This window comes from Myotis lucifugus, unplaced genomic scaffold (assembly GCF_000147115.1).
Source record: "Myotis lucifugus unplaced genomic scaffold, Myoluc2.0 scaffold_335, whole genome shotgun sequence".
Classification (NCBI taxonomy): Eukaryota; Metazoa; Chordata; class Mammalia; order Chiroptera; family Vespertilionidae; genus Myotis; species Myotis lucifugus.
Window position 1 is genome coordinate 68,089 of NW_005871383.1, and position 19,810 is coordinate 87,898.

At 56.8% G+C, this 19,810-nt stretch overlaps 1 protein-coding gene across 1 annotated transcript; it reads left to right on the plus strand.

Moving 5' to 3' along the window:
* Positions 1-4,507: 4,507 nt before the first annotated feature.
* ANXA11 (annexin A11) lies at positions 4,508-18,704 on the plus strand. Its single transcript, XM_006100972.3, has 14 exons — positions 4,508-4,640; positions 6,323-6,435; positions 7,418-7,819; positions 9,406-9,493; positions 9,740-9,834; positions 10,475-10,588; positions 12,195-12,285; positions 12,715-12,794; positions 12,906-12,962; positions 14,960-15,053; positions 16,058-16,153; positions 17,058-17,116; positions 17,292-17,414; positions 18,588-18,704. Exons 1-14 carry the CDS (start codon positions 4,586-4,588, stop codon positions 18,645-18,647), a joined length of 1,527 nt encoding a protein of 508 aa, XP_006101034.1. The 5' UTR covers positions 4,508-4,585; the 3' UTR covers positions 18,648-18,704.
* Positions 18,705-19,810: the final 1,106 nt, after the last annotated feature.

Consider the following 19,810-nt stretch of genomic DNA (forward strand, 5'->3'; position numbering starts at 1 on the left):
AAGCTGGACAGTGTGCAAGCACCTGGAAGGAGTGTTTCCTAGAGTGTGGAGCACAGAATTGCTGGGGGTGATGGCGGGGCTGGGGTGCTTGTTTCAGTCTCAGATCCCCGGGCCCATCCAGGTTGAAAGGCCCAGAGTGACGGGGCCCAGCCGGCTGCAGTTTGTAGCGAGCTCTCCAGGTGATTCTCATGCGTGGTGACCAGTGCTGCTCAGAGTGTGGTTCACAGTCAAGCAGCATTTGGGGTCCACTCCCAGCCCTGCTGACTCAGACACGGGGGGGAGGGACCTGGCAATCTGGAGTAAGAAGCGCTGCAGACCGAAGTTTAAGAAGCGTGAGGGCCACAGCTGGGGGAGGGCCACAGCTGGATGAAGTCGGTGTGCAGCTGCAGGTAGATGGGCTCCTTGAGGAAGGGAGGGTGGTGTTAGCTGCAGCAGCCCCAAGAGGCAGGACCAGGGGCCTGAGGTTCCCCGGAGGCTGCTTTCTAAGAATGAGAAGTCCTGAGAGGCCATCTGCCGGCCCTGAGACCCCGTCAGAGGTCTGTGACCAGAGCTGCGTAGAGTGGGCTGTGCCCTGTCGGAACTGCAGTGTAGGAATCCCCACCCAGGCACCGTTCTTCTCTGGGAGAGGACAGGAATAGGAGAGGCCGTGGGGAGCGCAGAAGGGGTGCTCCTGGATGCCAAGGAGAGAGTGGGCCTGCTGGGTTGTAACAACTGTGTTCCCGGCTGTCCTGGGCAGTGAGGTTGGACAGGCATTGAGAGGGTCCGGGAAGGGGGTGCCTGGAAGCCCTGCCGAGCTCCCTTCTGAGCCTGAGATATGGCAGCCCCAGGGTCCCGGGAACAGCTTTGCCAAGACAGCAGGCCCCGGTGGTGGCTTCTTTTGAGAAGAATCAGAGGCCAAAGTTACCCAAAGACTAGGGGATGAGCAGGTTTCTTAATTTTCAAAAAAGTGGGGAAGAATGTGAATGTGGAGTTAGAGCAGCAGGAGGATCCCTGCAGCCTCCCGGGACATGCCATAGTTGGGAAGGGAACAGGGGGCACTGGGAGTCAGGGTGCTGCACCCCGAGGCCGCCCCAGGCTCTCCGCTGGCCAGCTTTTCTCCTGGTGATTAGATTGGAGGGCTCTAGGTGTGGGAGAGTGTCAGCACCCTTACCTGATGGAGACCCTCCTTACGCTGTTGTGAACACCGTGGGGCAATGTGCGCTGTTTTGTGGTTAGTTAGGTGGCCCGATGGCTGGTGGGTACCTGTCCCGCTGTTGTCTAGCTGGGGGTGATCAGGAGGGACAGTTTGGGAGCGTCCGTCCTTGGCCCTTTCTGTATCGGTGGATGTGAAATAAAGCTGAGTGAGCGCAGAGATGTTTGATGTTGTCAGCATCCCAGGAGATCTCAGTAGGCTGAGCTCGGGCAGAAGGTAAGGGAGGAATTTAACAGGACTCTGCCTCAGGTCTGATCCAGAACACCCCAGTGTTGCCAGTACAGGAGGTGGGAGGGGGAAGGAGAGGATGGTCCCGCCCTGCACTCTCCAGACCACACCTCGGGCCTCTGAGAAAACAAGGGAGTGGGTCATAGCCCTGAGGTGACGGGGAAATGACTGTTCTCAGGAGGGGAAGCCTGGAGGTCTTGGGGGAGAGAGGGAGACCCCGAGAGGAAGGACTGCTCCTTGGACGTGGGATTAGACCCGACCTGCGGGCACCTAGGGCAGAGCTCATTGCCAGGGGATATCCTGGCTCTTGCTGGGGACGAGCCCACGTGGGAACAAGCACCCTGGAGGCAGGTGGAGGCTGACCTGCTGCCCTGCCCCAGGCGGGAACACCCAGGCGGGAACACCCAGGCAGGGGACACCAGCGGTCCGGGTCCAGGCCCGAGTCTGGTATATTTATACAGTCATGCTAACCCCAGGCTCAGAGAGGGGCTGTCTTGGACTGAATGGACCCTGTGTGTTATACAAATCTTGCAAGAACAGCCGCAGCCTCCAGTGAGCTCAGAAATCCCCACCTGAATTGGGCCCTTTTAAAGTTGTTTTTAATAGGCAATACTTACGTGGTAAAAAATGCAAATATAAACAGTAAGCTTCATTTCTGCCTCCACTTTTTTCTCCAAAGGCAACCAGTGTTACCCAGTTTCTTGTTTATTGTTCCAGGGATGGCCTCTGTGCATGTGTGTATATATACACACACCACTAAGTTTGTATGTGTAGGTTTTCTTTTAAAAAATATTAATATTATACCTTGATTAATAACGGTGATCATTTCATATCCCCATATATAGAGCTGGCTAATTCTAAAAGTAGCTAGAGTATCCATTGTATGACTCAGTTGCGATGTATTTAGGGCACATGTAGGGGTTTGTTGTAACTAGTGCTGCAATCGCCCTGTGCGGATGTCCCCTCCCACGGTGTCAATGTGCCTGCGAAGTGCACTTCCAGAAGTCCAGTCTCTGGGTCAAAGAGGGTGTCGTTTTAAAATTTGACATGGCTGTACTTTTCATTGGTGATTCTCAGCATATAGTGAGAGTGAACATCTTTAATCTTTAGTTCCTTTTCTGTAATTGCCTGCTCACATCATTTGAGTTTTTCTAGTGGTCTTTTTATTATAAAACATTTTTCTTAAGTTTGTCATTTCTCTTGTCTTTTAAAAATATATAGATATCTGTTTTTCTTTGATTTCAGAGAGAGGGAGGGAGAGAGGGATAGAAACATTAATGATGAGAGAGAATCATTGATCGGTACTTCCTGCACGCCCCCTACTGGGGATCAAGCCAGCAACCTGGGATCTCACCATGACTTTCCTGGTTCATAGGTCGGTGTCCAGCCACAGAGCCACACTGGCTCGGCTCGCTTGTCTTTATGTTGTTTTCCTTATTTGTTTCTTATCATGCAGAACGTTAATTTTATATCTTTGGGGTTTGGGGCCACTTCTTGCATTGAAATCTTTGGTCTGGCTGAATTTTATTTGGGGTACGGAACGGTAGTTTCTTGATTTCGTGGTGGTTTTTTTCTGCACCTTGCTGTGGCTGTGGCCCTTTGGCTTCATTGCTCTGGGAGGAGACGAGAAGTGGACAGGGGTCTTTGGCGCCCAAAGCTTCTGCATAGTAAAGTCTCCAGAGAGAAGGATGTCAGGACACAGCTGCAGCTCGCCTGTTCTCTCTTCCTCCCACCAGAAGGTTCCCGGCTCACCCATCACTCAGATCCCCGGGACCTCCACACCAGCAAGGTCTGAGGTCCTGGCAGAGGGTCAGGCTGAGGGCAGGACCTGGAGGGCTTTGTGTTGACCACTCACCAGCCACAGGGAGATGAAGCAGCCTTAGGGCAGCCCCATTGGGGTCTTGACATTCAGACCACTGTGTACAAGGAAAGGGGTCTGTGGTCCACACTGCAGGTAGCCGGTTCTAGCTCTCTCCAAGGTCACTTAGCCATTGTCTGGCCTCAAGATTGCTTTGCCTACGGTCACCGCTGGGCCCATAGTCCAAAACAAATGACCTCAGCCATCGGGCTAAGAACCAGGCCCACCCTGTGGGGACCGGTAGTACCGTAAGAAAGGCCTGCAGCCCCCATGAAAATGCATTCCCAGCTCTCCAACACAGCTAAGAAGAGTAACTAGAATCTCATAGGTAGGTAGCAGTTTCTCAAAGTGGGGCCCTGGACCAGCAGGCAGCATCACCTGGGAACTTGTGAGAAATGCAGACTTTGTAGGTGGAGCCCACTGTTGTGTTGAACAAGCCCTCCAGGTGGTTCTGGTGCCCTGCAATTTGGGAGCCAGTGGGGCCCAGCATGGAAGGAGCAGCTCACTGGGCCAGCAGGTGTGATTGTTAGGGGCCTACAGGTTTCGTCACACTCTCTGCAAACCGCAGCAGCCACTGGCTAGCAAGAGTGGCTGAGTGGCTGATATCACGGCAGATCGTGTCGCTCCTGGGCAGTTTAATTGGCATGGGGCACGGCAGAGGGGTCTGTATTCACAGCGGCCTGGCTTCTAGGCCTGTTTCCTCCTTTTACCTCTGATCTGCAAGTCGCTTACCCTTGCTGAGCTCCAGGCCTCATCTTAGGAGCAGCATGGTGCTGCCTCACTTGCCTGATTCCCCCTCCTGGATCAGGTGAGCTCCTGAGGTCCCTCCTTGTTTCTGGAACAATGGTTCCTGCCAGGTTCCCTTGAGGGGTGAACCAGAGGTTGGAGAATGAGAGTGTAGCCTGGGGCCGATTGAGGGGGTGGGCTGCCACAAGAGCTTCGCAGGTTGGGCACTGGGAGATGGGCTCTGGCCCCCTGCTGGATGGATGGTGATAAGGGCACTGGAAGATGGAGACAGAGAGAGAGGTGGGAGTGAAGCTTAGGTGGAAGGGGTTTTCAGGGAAGCCCACGGCTCGTGGGTGGCGAGTCCTATAGTGTGGGTGTGGGTGTGGGTGTGGGTGTGCCTGAGCTGGAGGCCCTGGCAGGTAGAGGGTAAACTGGTTGCCACAGTCCAGACTGATGCAATTTCTCCTGCAGGGGCCTGGATTGTGGCTTGTGGCTTGTGGCTTCCCGGCAAGTTTCTGGTTAGGCTGGTGGGAGCTCCCGGCAGAGCCTGAGCGGTTTTTTTCTTCCTTTCAGATTTGACCATGAGCTACCCAGGCTACCCCCCGCCCGCAGGCGGCTACCCTCCAGTTGCACCAGGTAAGCGTGTGTGTGGGGAGGGGAGGAATAAGATTGTCCCCCACAGTGTAGCCAGGTGGGGTGGCGGCTGGAGGAGGGCAGGGAACCTGAGGCAGGAGAGCCTGGGTTTGAAGCTGCCTCTGGGAGGCCAGGACCAGGTCTCGTGACTTGTTAGCTGATAGCGGTGGGCAAAGGCTTCTCCTTTACAAATGGCTTCACGGATCTCTCCCACTGGGCTGTCTCAGATGCTAACAAGAGAGCCAGCTAAAGCATCTGGCATGGTGTCCTCGGAGCTGTCAGGTGACTTGTCACTTCTGCGCTCCGGGCGCAGGGTCCTGCAGTGCAGGGTCCCCCTGCAGGGTGCGGGGTGGGGGGCAGTGAAGGCGGTCTCTGAGGGGCAGGTGTTCTGCGGCTGCACCAGCTGCAGTGCTGCTCTGCATACCTAGAGGTCATCTTCTCTGGCCTGGCCCCCAGGGTAGGAGGGAAACGAGGGCTCCTGGGACAAGAGGGGAGAAGGGACCATTCCAGGCTGGTCATCCTGCAGCGGCCTCAGCTGTGATGCCCCTCACCCCTGGGCACATTCATTTCTCTAGAGCTGAGGCTCTGGAGTTTGAGCACTGAGGGCCCCACAGGCCATTTGGACTCCCTCCCTCATCACCTGGTGAAGGTCAGGCCTCAGCTGCTGGCTCATCGGTGGAGCTGGGCCATTGCGCTCGGAGCAAGCCCTTGTCCTGATTTGCCAGCGCTGGCCGGAGTCCCTCTCTAGTAGGAATCCTATCGTCTGAGCAGCAGGAGAGCAGGCAGGTGACTCGGGAAGGCTCTGTCCTGAGTGTCTGGAGCTCTGCAGCGCAAAAGCCAAACTGGAGGCCCCAGGGCCCTTTTGCTGCCGAGAACAGAAATGCATCTAACAGGCCAGCAGCCGGCATGATGACGCCAGCTGAGCTGCGTGCTGCTTGTCAGTGACAGCGGTACCATAGCGCCCTGGGCACCCAGTTAGGCCCTGCATGGGCATTAACGGCCTCAGCACGGCAATTTGAAGCAAACACTAGTTATTATCCCCCCTTGTCCCCAGAGGAAACGGAACTTCGGTGGTGGGTGCCCCGCCCCAGGACACAGTCCCTGGTTCTGCTGGTTCCAGAGCTGGGCTTTTCACTGATGTCCCCCACTGTCCCCACAAGGACGGTGTCTGTTTAACATGACTCAGGCCCATCTCCTTTCCTCCTCCAACCTGCTCCTCCCTGCCTCTTGCAGACTCGCGGTAGCAAACAGCCACAGTGGCAGCCTCCCCCTTCACCATGCGTTTGCATCTCCCTGGATTCTCAGTGCTCCCTGAGCTCCTGCTGTCGTGGACTCAGCACATTGTCCTAAAATGACCTGTCCTTGTGTCTGCACTCTTGCTCTACGATGGGAGCCTGGGCGGGGCAGATCTGCCCTTGACCTCCTGCATCCTCAGGACCCCACAGAGGGCTTGGGAGTGTTGCTGAACCGCCCCTTCCCTTCCTGGACGGAGAGGAAGGCCCCCTCTTCCTTTCCTCTGGCAGTGGGACTGGGCTAGACTTGCTTGCCTGGGGGTTCTGTGTGGTCTGTAGTGCTGTCTCCGAGACCCTGCTTGGCCTGCCCCTGGGCCACCTGGGAGCTTGCCGTCTCTGCCTTTCCCTGTTGGGGGGCTGACCAGGGGCTAACGGGCTTGGTGTTGCTTTCAGGTGGCGGTGCCTGGGGAGGTGCTGGCTACCCCCAGCCCAACATGCCCCCTATTGGGCTGGATAACGTGGCCAACTACGCAGGGCAGTTCAACCAGGACTATCTCTCGGGAATGGTGAGTCCAGCCCTCCTGCTGGGCTGCCTAGGCCCACTCCTGCATGGCCAGGGCGTGAGGCTGCTGGCTTCCAGGGTGTCAGGGGGGCTGTGTGTGTTACCGTGGATGCTGAGTGTACTGAGGAGCATCTTAGGACATAGGGGTTTTTGTCAGGGCTCTCACCTGCTCACCGTCCCTCTCTGCCTCTACATCTGCCCAGCTGTAAAAGCAGGGAGGGGAACGCACTGGGCGCACAGTCTGTTAGCTCCTTTCCGGCTCTTCGGGGTTGGGTAGGGTGGTGCCTTTTTCAAATGTGTTGAGCGCCTTTTGTATGAGCTCAGAATAGGGCCGGCAGGGAGGTGAGGGTGGGTATGTGTATGTGCGTGCATGTGCCGTGTACAAATGTCCATCTTCGTGTGTATGTGTGAGTGTGTGTGTGAATGTGAGTGTGTGTACGTATGTGTGGGTGGCTGTTCTGCTTGGGCCTGGGAGTGGGTTCCTGGTAACATGCTACTTTTCCTTGTTGATTTGCTTTTAAAATCGTATACTTTGTAATCTAAGCAAATGTATGCTCCATGTAAATAGTGTAACCAGTGGGCAGTCTAATATGTGCCAGGCCCATCCTGGGTACTGGGATATGTGGATGAAACACACCACAGCCTTAGCCCTGGAGTACTGATTACCACTGGGAAGAGATGGGCAGTTGCCATGGTAACCATGCGGTGCTAGAGCCAGTGTGGGGGTTTTGGGCACAAGAGCAGGTGGGGGTCAGCAGTGCAGGTGGTGTGTGGTGGGACGGTGTCAGGTGCTCGGGCTCCGAGGGCAGCGCCGGGGGCCTGCAGGCTCAGGGCGGGAAGGGAGGAGGGAGGGCTCCCTCTCCCCCTGACAGGGGGCTGGTTGGACTTTGTCCCCTGGGTGTTTCCGTGTGGTCTGCAGGTTTGTCCTGGGCCCTGCTTGGCCTCCTCGTTAGTCTTGGGCTCTTCTCTGCTTTGTGGACTTTCAGGCAGCCAACATGTCCGGGACGTTCGGAGGAGCCAACGTGCCAAACCTGTACCCTGGCGCCCCTGGGGCCCCTGGGGGCGGTTACCCTCCTCTGCCCCCTGGGGGTTTTGGGCAGCCCCCTTCCACCCAGCAGCCTGTTCCTCCGTATGGAATGTACCCGCCCCCTGGCGGAAACCCGCCCTCTGGGATGCCTTCATACCCGGCATACCCAGGGGCCCCTGTGCCAGGCCAGCCCATGCCGCCTCCCGGACAGCAGCCCCCAGGAGCCTACCCTGGGCAGCCGCCAATGACCTACCCTGGGCAGTCACCAATGCCGCCTCCTGGGCAGCACCAGCAGCCGGTGCCAAGCTACCCAGCATATCAAGGGTCCGGGACCGTCACCCCTGCCGTGCCCCCATCTCAGGTGAGTGCCAGCCCTGTGCTACCCTCAGTCCCAGCCTGGCTCCAAAGGCCCAAGACGCGTGGCCCAGTGTCCTGCCAGCGAGGCCAGGAGGGTGTGGCTGGGGGGTGTGGGTGGACAGGCCAGGGCTCAGTCCTCCAGTTATAACGTCTTGTCTTAATCCTCACCCGAGGCTATTGTTCCATCGATTTTAGAGAGAGTGGAAGAGAGAGGAAAAGACAGAGAGAAATATCGATGTGAGAGAAACAACACATCGATTGGTTGCCTCCTGCACGTGCCCCAACCAGGGCTGGGGAGGAGCCTGCAACTGAGGAACATGCCCTTGACCGGAATCGAACCCGGACCCTTCGGTTCCCAGGCTGACGCTCTATCCACTGAGCCAACACGACTAGGGCTGTAACTACTTCTTGTTTTAACAGAGTGTCACTTTCTCAGACTCCCCAGCCCTGGTTTGAATTCCTGAAGAGCAGGGAGCTGCCCTGTCTCCCGGTTTGGTTAGATGTTCTGAGTGCGAGTTGGCGTGAATGTCCCGGGTGCTCTTCATTCCTCTGTGTTGTTTACTTACTGCCTGGGCTCAGGTTTTATGCCCAACAGCTCTGAGTCTTCAGCTCCTGGATGGGCCCCCACCTCCCATCCCACTCACTTGAGAGGATTTGTAAAACCTCCGTGTAGGGAAGATGGTTGGCCCTTCCTTCAGAATTGCTCTTGGCTCCTCTGGGAGAGCAGTTTGTGTTTGCAGAGCCTCGAGTTCATTGTCATGGTTACATGGCCACCCCAGCAAAGTGCAATGCTAGTGCTATGTGCTTGATGACTATTTTCAGACAGGGGTCCCCTCTCTTCCTTGCCCCTCACATTCCCCCACCCCTGCCCTGCTCCCCTCCCTCCCTCTCTCCCTCCCTCCCTTCCTCTCTTCCACCTCATCTCTTCTCTTGAGTTTATCTCCTTAACTCTGAGTTTATCTCCTTAACTGTTAAAATCAGTCTGCATTAGCCACAGAAGATAGCCCACATGAGACGGCTGAGGCAGGGAAATTCAAGTGTGCTGGGAGCACGGCTGCCAGTGTCAGGAAGAAGTGAGGCGGCAGCAGCAGGTTGTAGAGTCTAGAAGAGGTGCCAGGAGCTGGTGCTGGTCCAGGAGGTAGTCAGGCTGCTGGACCATCGTGAAGGGTGGGCACCAGCATCCCCCCAGAGGAGTCACCTTTTTCTAATTTGCACAGAGGTGCTCCGTGGACCAGCCATTAGATGATGCTTCGGTGGTAAGGCATCGAGGAGAAGCCAGTGGCTCCTGTGCCTGAGGCCTCCCCTTCAGCAGGAGCCCAGGCCAGCCCCCAGGACCTGGGTGTAGGGCCGATTTTCAGCATCAGGACTCAGCTGGAGATGGGCTCCTAGCCACGGGAGCCAGGCAGAGCGTCAGTACCAGGACGCAGGACAGATAATGGCCACATAGGACCACTCAGTGGGTTCCTCTGTGCTGTTAATTGTGAGCTCCTTCAGCTACCCCAACTTTCAGAGAACAGGTCATTCCCAGAGTCGGGTGGGCAGTCGCACCTGGGGATACAGCATCTTACCTAAGTCTGTTTGTCCCAGCAGTTTGGGAAGCGAGGTACCATCACCGATGCTCCTGGCTTTGACCCCTTGCGCGACGCCGAGGTTCTGCGGAAAGCTATGAAAGGCTTTGGTGAGTGGTCCCAGTGGCTCAAATGCTCACCCATCCCCCACCCCCATCCCCCAAGCAGTTACCCAGTGGCTCTGTGGGCTGGGGTCGCGGGGTCAAGGCAGCCTGGCCCTAGTGGTAGTGGAGAAAAGATGGATGTGGGGGTGCACTGGGGTGCCCAGAAGGGGAGGAGCCACGCCTAGGGGGTCTCCAGCTGCAGAGCATCCCACGACCCCCAGCCCTGCCCACTCCCACCTCTTCTTTCTCCAGGGACTGACGAGCAGGCCATCATCGACTGCCTGGGGAGTCGCTCCAACAAGCAGCGGCAGCAGATCCTCCTGTCCTTCAAGACAGCATATGGGAAGGTGAGGGTGCCGGGGAGGGCCAGGGAGGCTGGTCCCCCTGAATGAGGCGTCCTCCAGCACAGCCCTGCTCTCCCCTGGGGCAGTGAGGCACATCAGGTGTTCCTGCTGCCCATCCAGCCAGTGGCCTCGGCTGATGGCACCTTCTAGGGGTGAGCGATGCTCTGAGGGAGAAACCGGAGTCCACAGGGAACGGAGATTTGATGACAGGCGCCAGAGATCGGGGTTCTCGCCCCGGCGCTGCCATGATCACTGAGCCCCTAAGCAAAGTATTCCCTCCCCCTGGCCTGGTCCCCTCCTGGGAACCTGGCTGCTGTCCTGCCCTCTTCATGGCCACCCTGGAGGCTTGGCTGGTAGAAGGGCTTGAAGGAAAAGGCTTTCAGGACTGAACAAATGCAAGGGGCATATTTTGAACTTTGAATCTTTGGAAGGTGAAACCTGGGTAAGTATTGAGTAGACTAGTATCAGTGTGCCACGGCCCCCCGGGGACGGGCTCAGATGCAGCTCCGGTTCCGCAGGGCTGGGCTGGGGTGGAGAGTCGGCTTTTCTGCCAGTGCTCCCTCCTCACATCTGTGAAGTTGTCCCTGTTCGTCACCCGTGGAGTCTCTAAGTAGGGTTGTTGTTTGTTTGAATATCCAATCAGGATCTGATCAAAGATCTGAAATCTGAACTGTCAGGAAACTTCGAGAAGACTATCTTGGCTCTGATGAAGACCCCAATCCTCTTTGATGTTTACGAGATAAAGGAAGCCATCAAGGTGTGTAAGCGTGCATGTGTGTGTGTTCACACTTGGACACAGCCCAGGGGGGGCCTGGACCATGTGGTGTGTCTTAGCCGCTCACCAGCTACTGTTGTCATTTTGGCTCCGACAGCCCCTCGGGCTGGACGCTAAGTGCTGTGGAAGGGGACCTTCCGATGACTCCCCAAGAGGAAAGCCGAGTGCCATTCATTGTCAGGGAACATCCACGTGTCTCCATCTTCACGGCGTGGCGGGAGCTGGGGCTGTAGAGGGGTATGAGGCACGGGTGGCTCATCCTCATTCGTTAGCAAATGACAGAAGCACCCGGGGCACTTGAAGCAGAACAGAGAGGAATCGGTTATGAGCACAGAGAGGAACAGCCTGGCATGGGGACAGATAGGACGGGTGTCACGTGCAGGCACCAGGCGGGAGCTCTCGCCGTTGCTTCTGAGTCCAGTCTGCTTCCTGCTCCCTCCTCGTCTGCTCGGCGAGGGTCCCTGTCCATTTGCCCACCAGAGATCCAGCCACAGAAGAAGCCAGCGGCTCCTGAGTCCAGATTGTGAATGTCTCGGTTTGGTTTAGTGTCTGCCCAGCCTCTCAGTTGTGACCAAGCGGAGAATCCTATGCATACCGTACACCCCAGGGGATCCCAGACCCACAGTGGGGATCCCTGTGGATGGCAGGGCAGCCCAGAGAGGGGTGCTTTGGGAGGAATCCAACATTTCCTCCGTGGCGGAGAGGTGAGGTGGGGAGGCGCAGTGACCTTGCCTGCCCCCAGGAGGAGAGGGAGAGCCCTCGGTGTGGAGCTGGAAGGGAGAGGCCTCCCCTGAAACACCCCGTGTGCTTTCTTCTACTGAGGGGTCAGGAGGCATTGGGGAGGGCACCTGGAAAGGGCCCCTGGACCCCTGCCCAGCCCCCGCCCCAGCCATTCATGAGGTGGTGGTGGTTGTGGGGTGCTGGAAACAACCAGGTGTGGGGTCAGCTGTCACTGACTAGCTGTGTGTCCTTGAGCATCTGTGAAATGGGACTGTGGCTGCCCATTGTATGGACCGGTGAGCTGCGGCCCAGAGGGGCTGAGTGGTGTTTGTACAGTTACACAGCTAGTCAGCAATAGGGCGGGGACTCAGACCGACAGAAGCCAGGCTGGTGCCCTGTCCTTCGCCCTCACTGTCCCTGCCATCCTCCCTCATCCTCACTGTTGCTGCCTTTCCCTGGACGTCTGCTGATGCCCACGGTCCATTCTGAGGCTCGTTTTCCCACATGCCCACTCTCAGTTGTTTCTCATCTCATTCATGCGCTGAACTTGGAATAACACATTCTGAGTCCCCATCTCAACCCACTTTGCCTGGGACAAGTCACTACCCCTCTGATTCTCAGGTTCCCGGTGGGTAAAAGGGGGACGATCCTCCGTGTGGTCCCTCATCACGTCGCTGTCACCTGGTGCCGCCCTGGGGCTGCGGAGGATGGCATGGCTGCTCTCAGAGGGACAGCAGCACCAGGGGCTCTGTGACTTCTGTTGCTGGGATTTGTACCCTGGGGAGCAGGGCAGTGGCACGGCGCCTGCTCTTTCCTGGGTGCCAGTGAGGGAGCGTAACAAACCTGCGGTTTGCTGTGCCTTCTGCAGGGGGCTGGCACAGACGAAGCCTGTCTGATCGAGATCCTCGCCTCCCGCAACAACGACCACATCCGGGAACTGAGCAGAGCCTACCAAGCAGGTAGGCTGCCCCAGGCCCCAGGCCCTCCGCAGATCCCGGTGTGATCCAGGCCTGGCCACACCCTCTCCTAGGGCCTCTGTTCCTTCCTGGATTCTCATCACCTCACTCCCCAGCCACAACCAGCACATGGGGCTTTGGTCCAAGACCCAACCCTGCCTGCTGTTTGCACACAGGACACTGACTAAAGGAAGCGAGGGCTGAGAAACCTCTTGGGCATGGTTTGGGCCAAGCCTGGCGAGAGGCCAGGTCAGCCTGGCGTTCACAGCCCCCCAGGATTTCCCAATGTGTGTCCCTGGAGAGCCACGTGGGCCACCTGTCTCCTCGAGCCCAGGACTCCCGGCTCTTCCCTTGCCAGTGCTCACTGTTGACTGTCTGCAGTGGGCAGCTCTGTCCACCGGGCTACAAGGTGGGCCTTTGTGTGTCCCCCAGAGTTCAGAAAGACCCTGGAGGAGGCCATACGAAGCGACACGTCAGGACACTTCCAGCGGCTCCTCATCTCTCTCTCTCAGGTACCTTTCCCACGCAGCGGAGAGGGGCCTCCCTGGGCAGGGAGGGAAAGGATGGGGAGCGAGGGGCAACTCCAGGGAGTGGCCTTGACCACACAGCCTGTTTCTTTTCAGGGAAACAGGGATGAAAGCACAAATGTGGACATGTCGCTCGTCCAGAGAGATGTCCAGGTGAGTGTGGTGGCCAATCAGGCACCTGCCTGGGCTTCCTGGGCTGGTGGGGGGCCACTTCCTTGCTTCCTGAGAGAGGGGGTCTGGGATGGAACGAGAACCGACAGGAGTGGATCCCGATGCTGTGGCTTTCAGAGGCCCTGCTGCTCATCAGCGGTGCGGCCTTGAGCAGGTCCCCGCCCGGGGCTTGTTTCCCTGTCTGAGGGAGCTTCCACGGGGACCGTCAGAGCGGTTGGTAGGTCACGGTTACGAAGGTGGGACTTCGTGTGACCTGGCTCTTCTCTTGGTTGCATATGCATGATGTTTGCAAATGGGCAGAGTCCACATTTGCTTGTGAAGCTTTTGAAGGTTTGAGCCTGGAAACCAGCTGTCACGTTAGTTGTGCAGCCTTAGAATTCTGTCCTGTCCCCAGTCTGGTGTGAACTGCAGAACAGAGGGGGCAAGTCCCCATTCTCTCTTGGTCCAGGCATCTGAGTGCCCCTCTGGAGGAGTTTGGGTTTCCCACGAACGAATTCAGAGCATCCAGTCTGGTGAGAGCCCAGCTCCCTGGTGGACGGAGCGGCCATCCCTCTCCCTCGTCACTGCCCCTGACACCTCGCAGGCTTCCCAGGCACTGCCGTGGTCTCCCGTCTCCCCCAGTGGTCAGGTTGAAGAGCACCTCTGTGGAGTGCCCTCTTGTTAGGGTCGGAAAAGAGCCACTCTTACAACCTGGTCCATTTTGCTTTCTGAGACTCAGAAAGGTTGACATTGTGCCTAGAGAAACGTGGAGGCAGAGCCTGGACAAGGGCACAGCTCCTGGCTCTGTTCCTGCAGGGAGCACTGACCCCTGGTCCCAGATGCCCTCCTGAGGGTCTGCCGTAACATCCCCCTGCTGGGGACACCCATCCCCATTTCTAGACTCAGACAGTTTCATAGCTCCGGGCTCTGGTTCTGGCCTCGGTGGGAATATTCCTTTTTCCTGTTTCCTGTGTGGGCCGTTTCCCAGCTGATGTGGGAGTGGCCTCAGTTTCAAGGTCTTGTGTCTGCTGCTCTGCCTTCATGGCCTGGACCTGCTCCTGCCTTCCCTTGACCTGGGGTCTTGGAGCCCCTGATGGCCACCCTCTCCCCTGCATGTTGGTGCCTTTAGATCTAAAAGCTGTTACCTGAGGCTGGAAGGCACTTTTGAGCCACCTGTTGCAGGGGTTGCAAATTGGCAAATATTTTGGACTTGCACTTTCAAAAGCTTAACAGGCAAATGCAGATTCTGCCCATTTGCAAACATACTGGCAATGCAACCACAGGGAAGTGCCTCGCATATGAATTCCACATCTGTCACTGACTTATCAGTTGTTGTCATACTTATCTCACATGTTTCTCTGAAAAACTGGGAACTTCACTTAGAAATCAGCATCTGGCTGCTCGTGTGCAGTGGGCCTGGCAGAGTGAGCCTGCATTGCTCGGTCACTGGACTCGGCTGGTGCTGAGAAGTAGCCACCCTCTGTGGTTAGCCTTGGTTCCCACCTCTCTCTGGCCCTGTATCCTCAGGTGACCTAGGTGGCCCTTTGGGCTTTTGGGTTTGTGACCCCAAACCTAATCCAACGTTCACATTGTAGAGATGAGGAAACGAGGCTCTGAGAGGGCCAGTGGCCTGCCGAGAGCCTCACGGCAAGTTGGCTGTGAACGAGGACTCGGGCCGAGGCCCCTTGTTCTTTTACCCTGGGTGCTGCTGCACCCTTGCTTGGGTTAAAGCAGTTCCTGCCCCATCCTGGCTCCCGTCGGCCTCGGTTCTCCTGGGTCTGAGTCCCCCAGCTTTAGGATCCGTGATGTTGCCAGGGAAGGGACGTGCGGATGGTGTCCCGTTTTGCACAGTGAATGGAGCACAGCAGGGGCACTGGCCCTGTTCCCTTCTCCTCTGGGCCTGCGGGGCCCGGAGTCTCTGCCCAGCTCCAGTAGGTGACCTGGGCCTGGTGTCTGGGTGAGCCTGCATGGCATGCCCATCTTCCCCTCTGTCTGTCCAGGATCTGTACGCAGCTGGGGAGAACCGCCTGGGAACAGATGAGTCCAAGTTCAATGCAATCCTGTGCGCTCGGAGCCGGGCCCACCTGGTGGCAGGTAAGGCAGTCCCAGACCTCCCGGGGCCAGGTAACCAGGGCAGACAAGGTACAACAGCAGCTCCTCTCTGCATGGGGCTTTCGCCTCCTCGTAGTAACGGGTAAAGGGGGCCAAGTATATGGTGACGGAGATGATTTGACTTTGGGTGGTGGGCACACAATGCAATATCAAGGTAAGCCAAGATTTCAGGCAAACAATGAGCAAAACATTTCCCTTCACCTTAAAAGTGGATTACAAATCTATTCCGACATCCTGTCTGGGTCTATGTGACTATGGCCAGGTGATCTCGAACTGAAAAAGAGATTTGGCCCTGGCTGGATAGTTCAGTTGGTTGGAGCATTGTCCCAATGCCCCACGCTTGCAGGTTCGATCCTTAGTCAGGGCACATGCAAGAATCAGCCAATGGGCTCAGCGGGTGTGGCTCAGTGGTTGAGCGATTGATTCCTGGTCAGGGCACATGCCAGGGTTCTGGACTCAATCCCCAGTAGGGGACGTGTAGGAGGCAGCCAGTCAATGGTTCTTTCTCATCATTGATGTTTCTATCTCTCCCTTCCTTTCTGAAATCAATAAAAATGTGTTTAAAAAAAAAAAAGACAAGGAGACAGTACCATAACCCACAGGGCTCAGCTTTGTAGTTATTTCAGGCCAGGGTCCTCTGAAGTCAATAAAAAACATTTTTTTTTTTTTTTTAAAAAAAGAAGTGTTTGAGGTTCTGGGATGGCAAGAGGTCCACTCAGGAGGTGTGACTCCCCATGCCGTCTAGCCAGAGCCCTGGTCCCAGCCTTGTTTGCTGAAAGGCTCAACAAGGCCATGAGGGTACGCAACTTCCCCAAGGTGGTGTATGTGAGCCACCCGGCCAGGGCAAACTTAATTACCCCTTTAAAGGTACCTAGGTCTCTCCAACTACAGCCGCATTCTGAGGTACTGGGGGCTAGCACTTCATAGGAATTTAGGGAAAACGACAGAATTCAGCTCACAACGTGTTCCTTCTCTCTTCTCACTAGTTTTCAACGAGTATCAGCGAATGACAGGCCGAGACATTGAGAAGAGCATCTGCCGGGAGATGTCCGGGGACCTGGAGCAGGGCATGCTCGCCGTGGGTAGGTGTCCTGGGCCTGCATGTCCGCCAGGACTGGCATGCACTGTAAGCTTTCAGGGTGCTCACCATCCTCTGTCGAGGGCAGGCAGAGCAGTGAAAGAACCACAGGACCCAAGATTGCCAAGTCCAGTGGCTACACGTGGGAGGTCGCCCTGCTCCCCCATCACCGCGTGGTTGCGCCCCCAGCCGCCTGGAGGTGTCTTGTTTCTATTTCAAGCGCAGCTCTGGGAAGGGCGTGCAGTGTGGGCATTAGTGGGAGAGCAACCAGCTGCCCTGCTGGGAGAGATGACTCACGTCCTGCCAAGTTTCCTCTAAAAATACATCCCCGCAGGCAGTTGTCAGATGTTTGTGATGGAAACACGTGGTTGCAACAGCAACACCAGCCTCGCTGGAGGAGAGCTGGCCTAGCGCCCGGGCGACGGTGTGCGCTTGGCAGGCCCGCCCCCTGCCCTCTGAAGCCAGTGTTCCAGGTCCCGCCCCTCAGGGCTGGCCCCTCTTTAAACCCACTTGGGAAACTCATGGTTTGTCCATCTTCTGCTTTGCTTTTCTTGGAGCTTCTGATGGGAGAGGTGACGAACCCTCCTGCTTTTCTGTGTGTCCCCTACGGTAGGCCTCATGGCCTGAGAACTCTGGGGAGACATCCCCCTCGGCCATCCTTTCTCCACGAGGTTCTCGGCATCTCCAGTTTGCCCCTCCCACCTGAGCAGCACCGCGGGGGTCACCCTACTCGGCTCCTCACCCTGCTGGTGCCAGGAAAGAGGCCGGGGTGCTGTCCAGGCCCTGCATGTTTATCCAAAGAACTGCAGCTGAGACCGTGGCTGATTGAACCTGGAGGAGAAGGGGGAGGAGGTGGCCCCCTGGACTGTTCCCTGCAGAGCGAGTTATGCTGTGTTTTTCTCTTCCAGTGAAATGTCTCAAGAACACCCCTGCCTTCTTTGCTGAAAGGCTCAACAAGGCCATGAGGGTACGCAACTTCCCCGTGGAGGGGCGGGGGGTGGCGGGTCAGCCTCACCTCTGGCTGGGACCAACGCTCCTGGTAGAAGGCATGGGGAGAGCTACCCCTCAGGCAGGAGGGCACCAAGGACCCGGGAAGGTGGGGTGGTGAGGCCCGTTGCTCACACCCTCGGTGGACTCTCTAGGGAGCAGGAACAAAGGACCGGACCCTGATTCGCATCATGGTGTCTCGCAGCGAGATTGACCTCCTGGACATCAGAACGGAGTACAAGCGGCTGTACGGCAAGTCGCTGTACCACGACATCACGGTACGGGCCTGCAGGCACCCTGCCCCCTCACTGCCTCCTTTACCTCCCTCAGCTCCCACGGCTCGGCCTCGGCCTCTGCCGGGTCTTGTTTGTGGACCTTGCACTTTCTCTCTCAGCTTTTACTTCTTCATCCAGTTGCCCCAAATAGGCCCTCCCTGCTACCACCGCACCCCGCGTCCTCAGCAGTAGGGAGGGCGGTGCAGAGGGCTCGGGTCAGTCCCGCAGCGTGGAGCCCAGCCCTGGCGCTGGAGGTCTGTGTGATTGAGCAGCTACCTTAACCCTCAAAACCCATCCCCCATCGAAAGGCAAGGGGCTGTGCTCCCCTGGGAGTGGTGAACTTGAACGAGGTCCCTGTAAGTGACACGCGTACGGGTCTGACAGTCACGTGTGCGGAGCTGTGTGACAGGCGTACTCCTGTCTGCGTGGCCTGACAGTTAAATTCCGAACTCGCGTGAGCCTTGCAGTCACCATGACCAAGTCCCGATTTCAAACCATTATCATGTACTATTGAGCGTGTCGCTGGGAGAAGCTAACTCCATTGCCCTGGCTGTAACGATGATGCTCTCTGTAGAAGAGAATTAGTAATTAGCCACGAAGTATCATTTTCTGTGCCAGCAGCTGTGGGCATTTGCAAGACCCCACAGGCCTTGCCTTTAAGGAAGGAACTGATTACACATTAGCTAAGCGCGGCTGCACTTTGAAGTCAGTCCTGTGGGCTCAGAGGGAGGGACAGCAGTGTGAACTGGGTGCCCAGTTAATACAGCGCCCCCCACTGTCAGTCTGGCACATTTCCCGAGTGGGACACACCACTGTTACAGTATAAACCCCATCGGGCGCAACACAAATACGGGGGAAAGTGGCGCCATTAGTTAGCCCTGGGCGGTGTGTCTGACCATTTAAAATTTGTGTGGGTTTATTTTTCAGATTCTGACTTTGACATTGGGGTGATTGTAGCTTTCTGTTTTTTTAAGGGGGCTGGGGGAGGCCAACTGCATGGTCAAGGCCCTAGTGCCTAGTGGGGGCGTCTTGGCCACTCTGGGACCTGCGTGACAGGGCACTTCCCTGGGATGGGCCTGCCGCTCTGTAGGGGCACTTGGGGGAGAAGAAAATGAGGAGCCAGGAGGCCCAGACTGGCCACGTCTCCCTCGACTGATGCACCCATTTCTCTGACAGGGGGACACCTCGGGGGATTACCGGAAGATTCTGCTGAAGATCTGTGGTGGCAACGACTGAACGGTGACCAGTGGCTCACTCTGTCCACCTGCCAGCAACAGTGATGCTAGGAAAAGGCCAAAAGAATGTCTGTCTCTTTCTACCAAACCCACAAAATAGCCCCCAACCCCAGTGCCAACAACCCGTGGAGCCTCGGCCCTGTCCCCCACCCGCCCCTCCTGGTCATGCCCACGGGCCTGGTTGGCCTGGACGCTCAGGACACCGTCTCCTTCCCTCCACCCCCCTCACAGCCTCTTGCTGCTAAAGTAGATGTTTGCCTCTTGCTGCTAAAGTAGATGTTTTATCTCTGACTCATGCAGCCATTCCCCTTTGCTTGTAGCGGAGATAATGTTTTTTGGAGGCATTTTTTATAGTCATTGCCAGACAGGTGCGTCTACTCCGCTGCCACACATTTCGGGTGCGAGCGGTCGGGGGGCAGTGCCATGTCCTCACTGAGGAGGAAAAGGGAGGACCTTTCAGGGCAATCTTTGAATCTGGTGAGGATGTGTCATGAGCTTTGTTATTGCCAAACTCACTGCTTTTTAGAGAAGAAAAAACAAAAAAAAAAAAGCCAGAAAGTCATCTGTTCCTTCTTCATGTAAAAGCAGGGAACAGAGCCAGCCCCCTGTTACAGGGCTCTTTGTAATGGAGAATGTGCCTTACACCTGGATGCTGATGGCCAAAGCTCTTTCTAAATTAAAGCCAGCCAGCTCTGGAACATTCTGGAAACGTCCCCCTGGTGCCAGCCTCTTTTCTTCTGCTTCGTGATTCTGCCCTGTTCCCAGGGGTTCCAGCCTTATTAGCCAGTGAAATGTATGTGGCGTTACACAGAAGCTTGTGCTCAGGAACCTGGGCATGAGCAGTTCACAGGGACCCAGGTTGTAAGGATGCTTCTGAAATCCTCGCGGGGCCCAGGCACTGAGAAGGCGCGGAGATTTGAGTACAATGAGAGCGGGGTGCGGGGGGGGGGGGGGGGGGTCGCGCTGCTCAGGTCCAAAGGAGGGACACGGGAAGGAGCCTGTGCGTGCCTCCTGGTCAGGCCTTACTGCCAGGTTCCCTGAGGACCCTCCGTCTGAGCGGGTGGTCCTGGCTGTGGCCCTGGCAGGCTCCTTGCCCCCTGGTTGATGGTGTGAGGACAGGGCAAGTCCAGAAGGGGCAGAGTGTCCAGAAGTCACTGTCCTGTC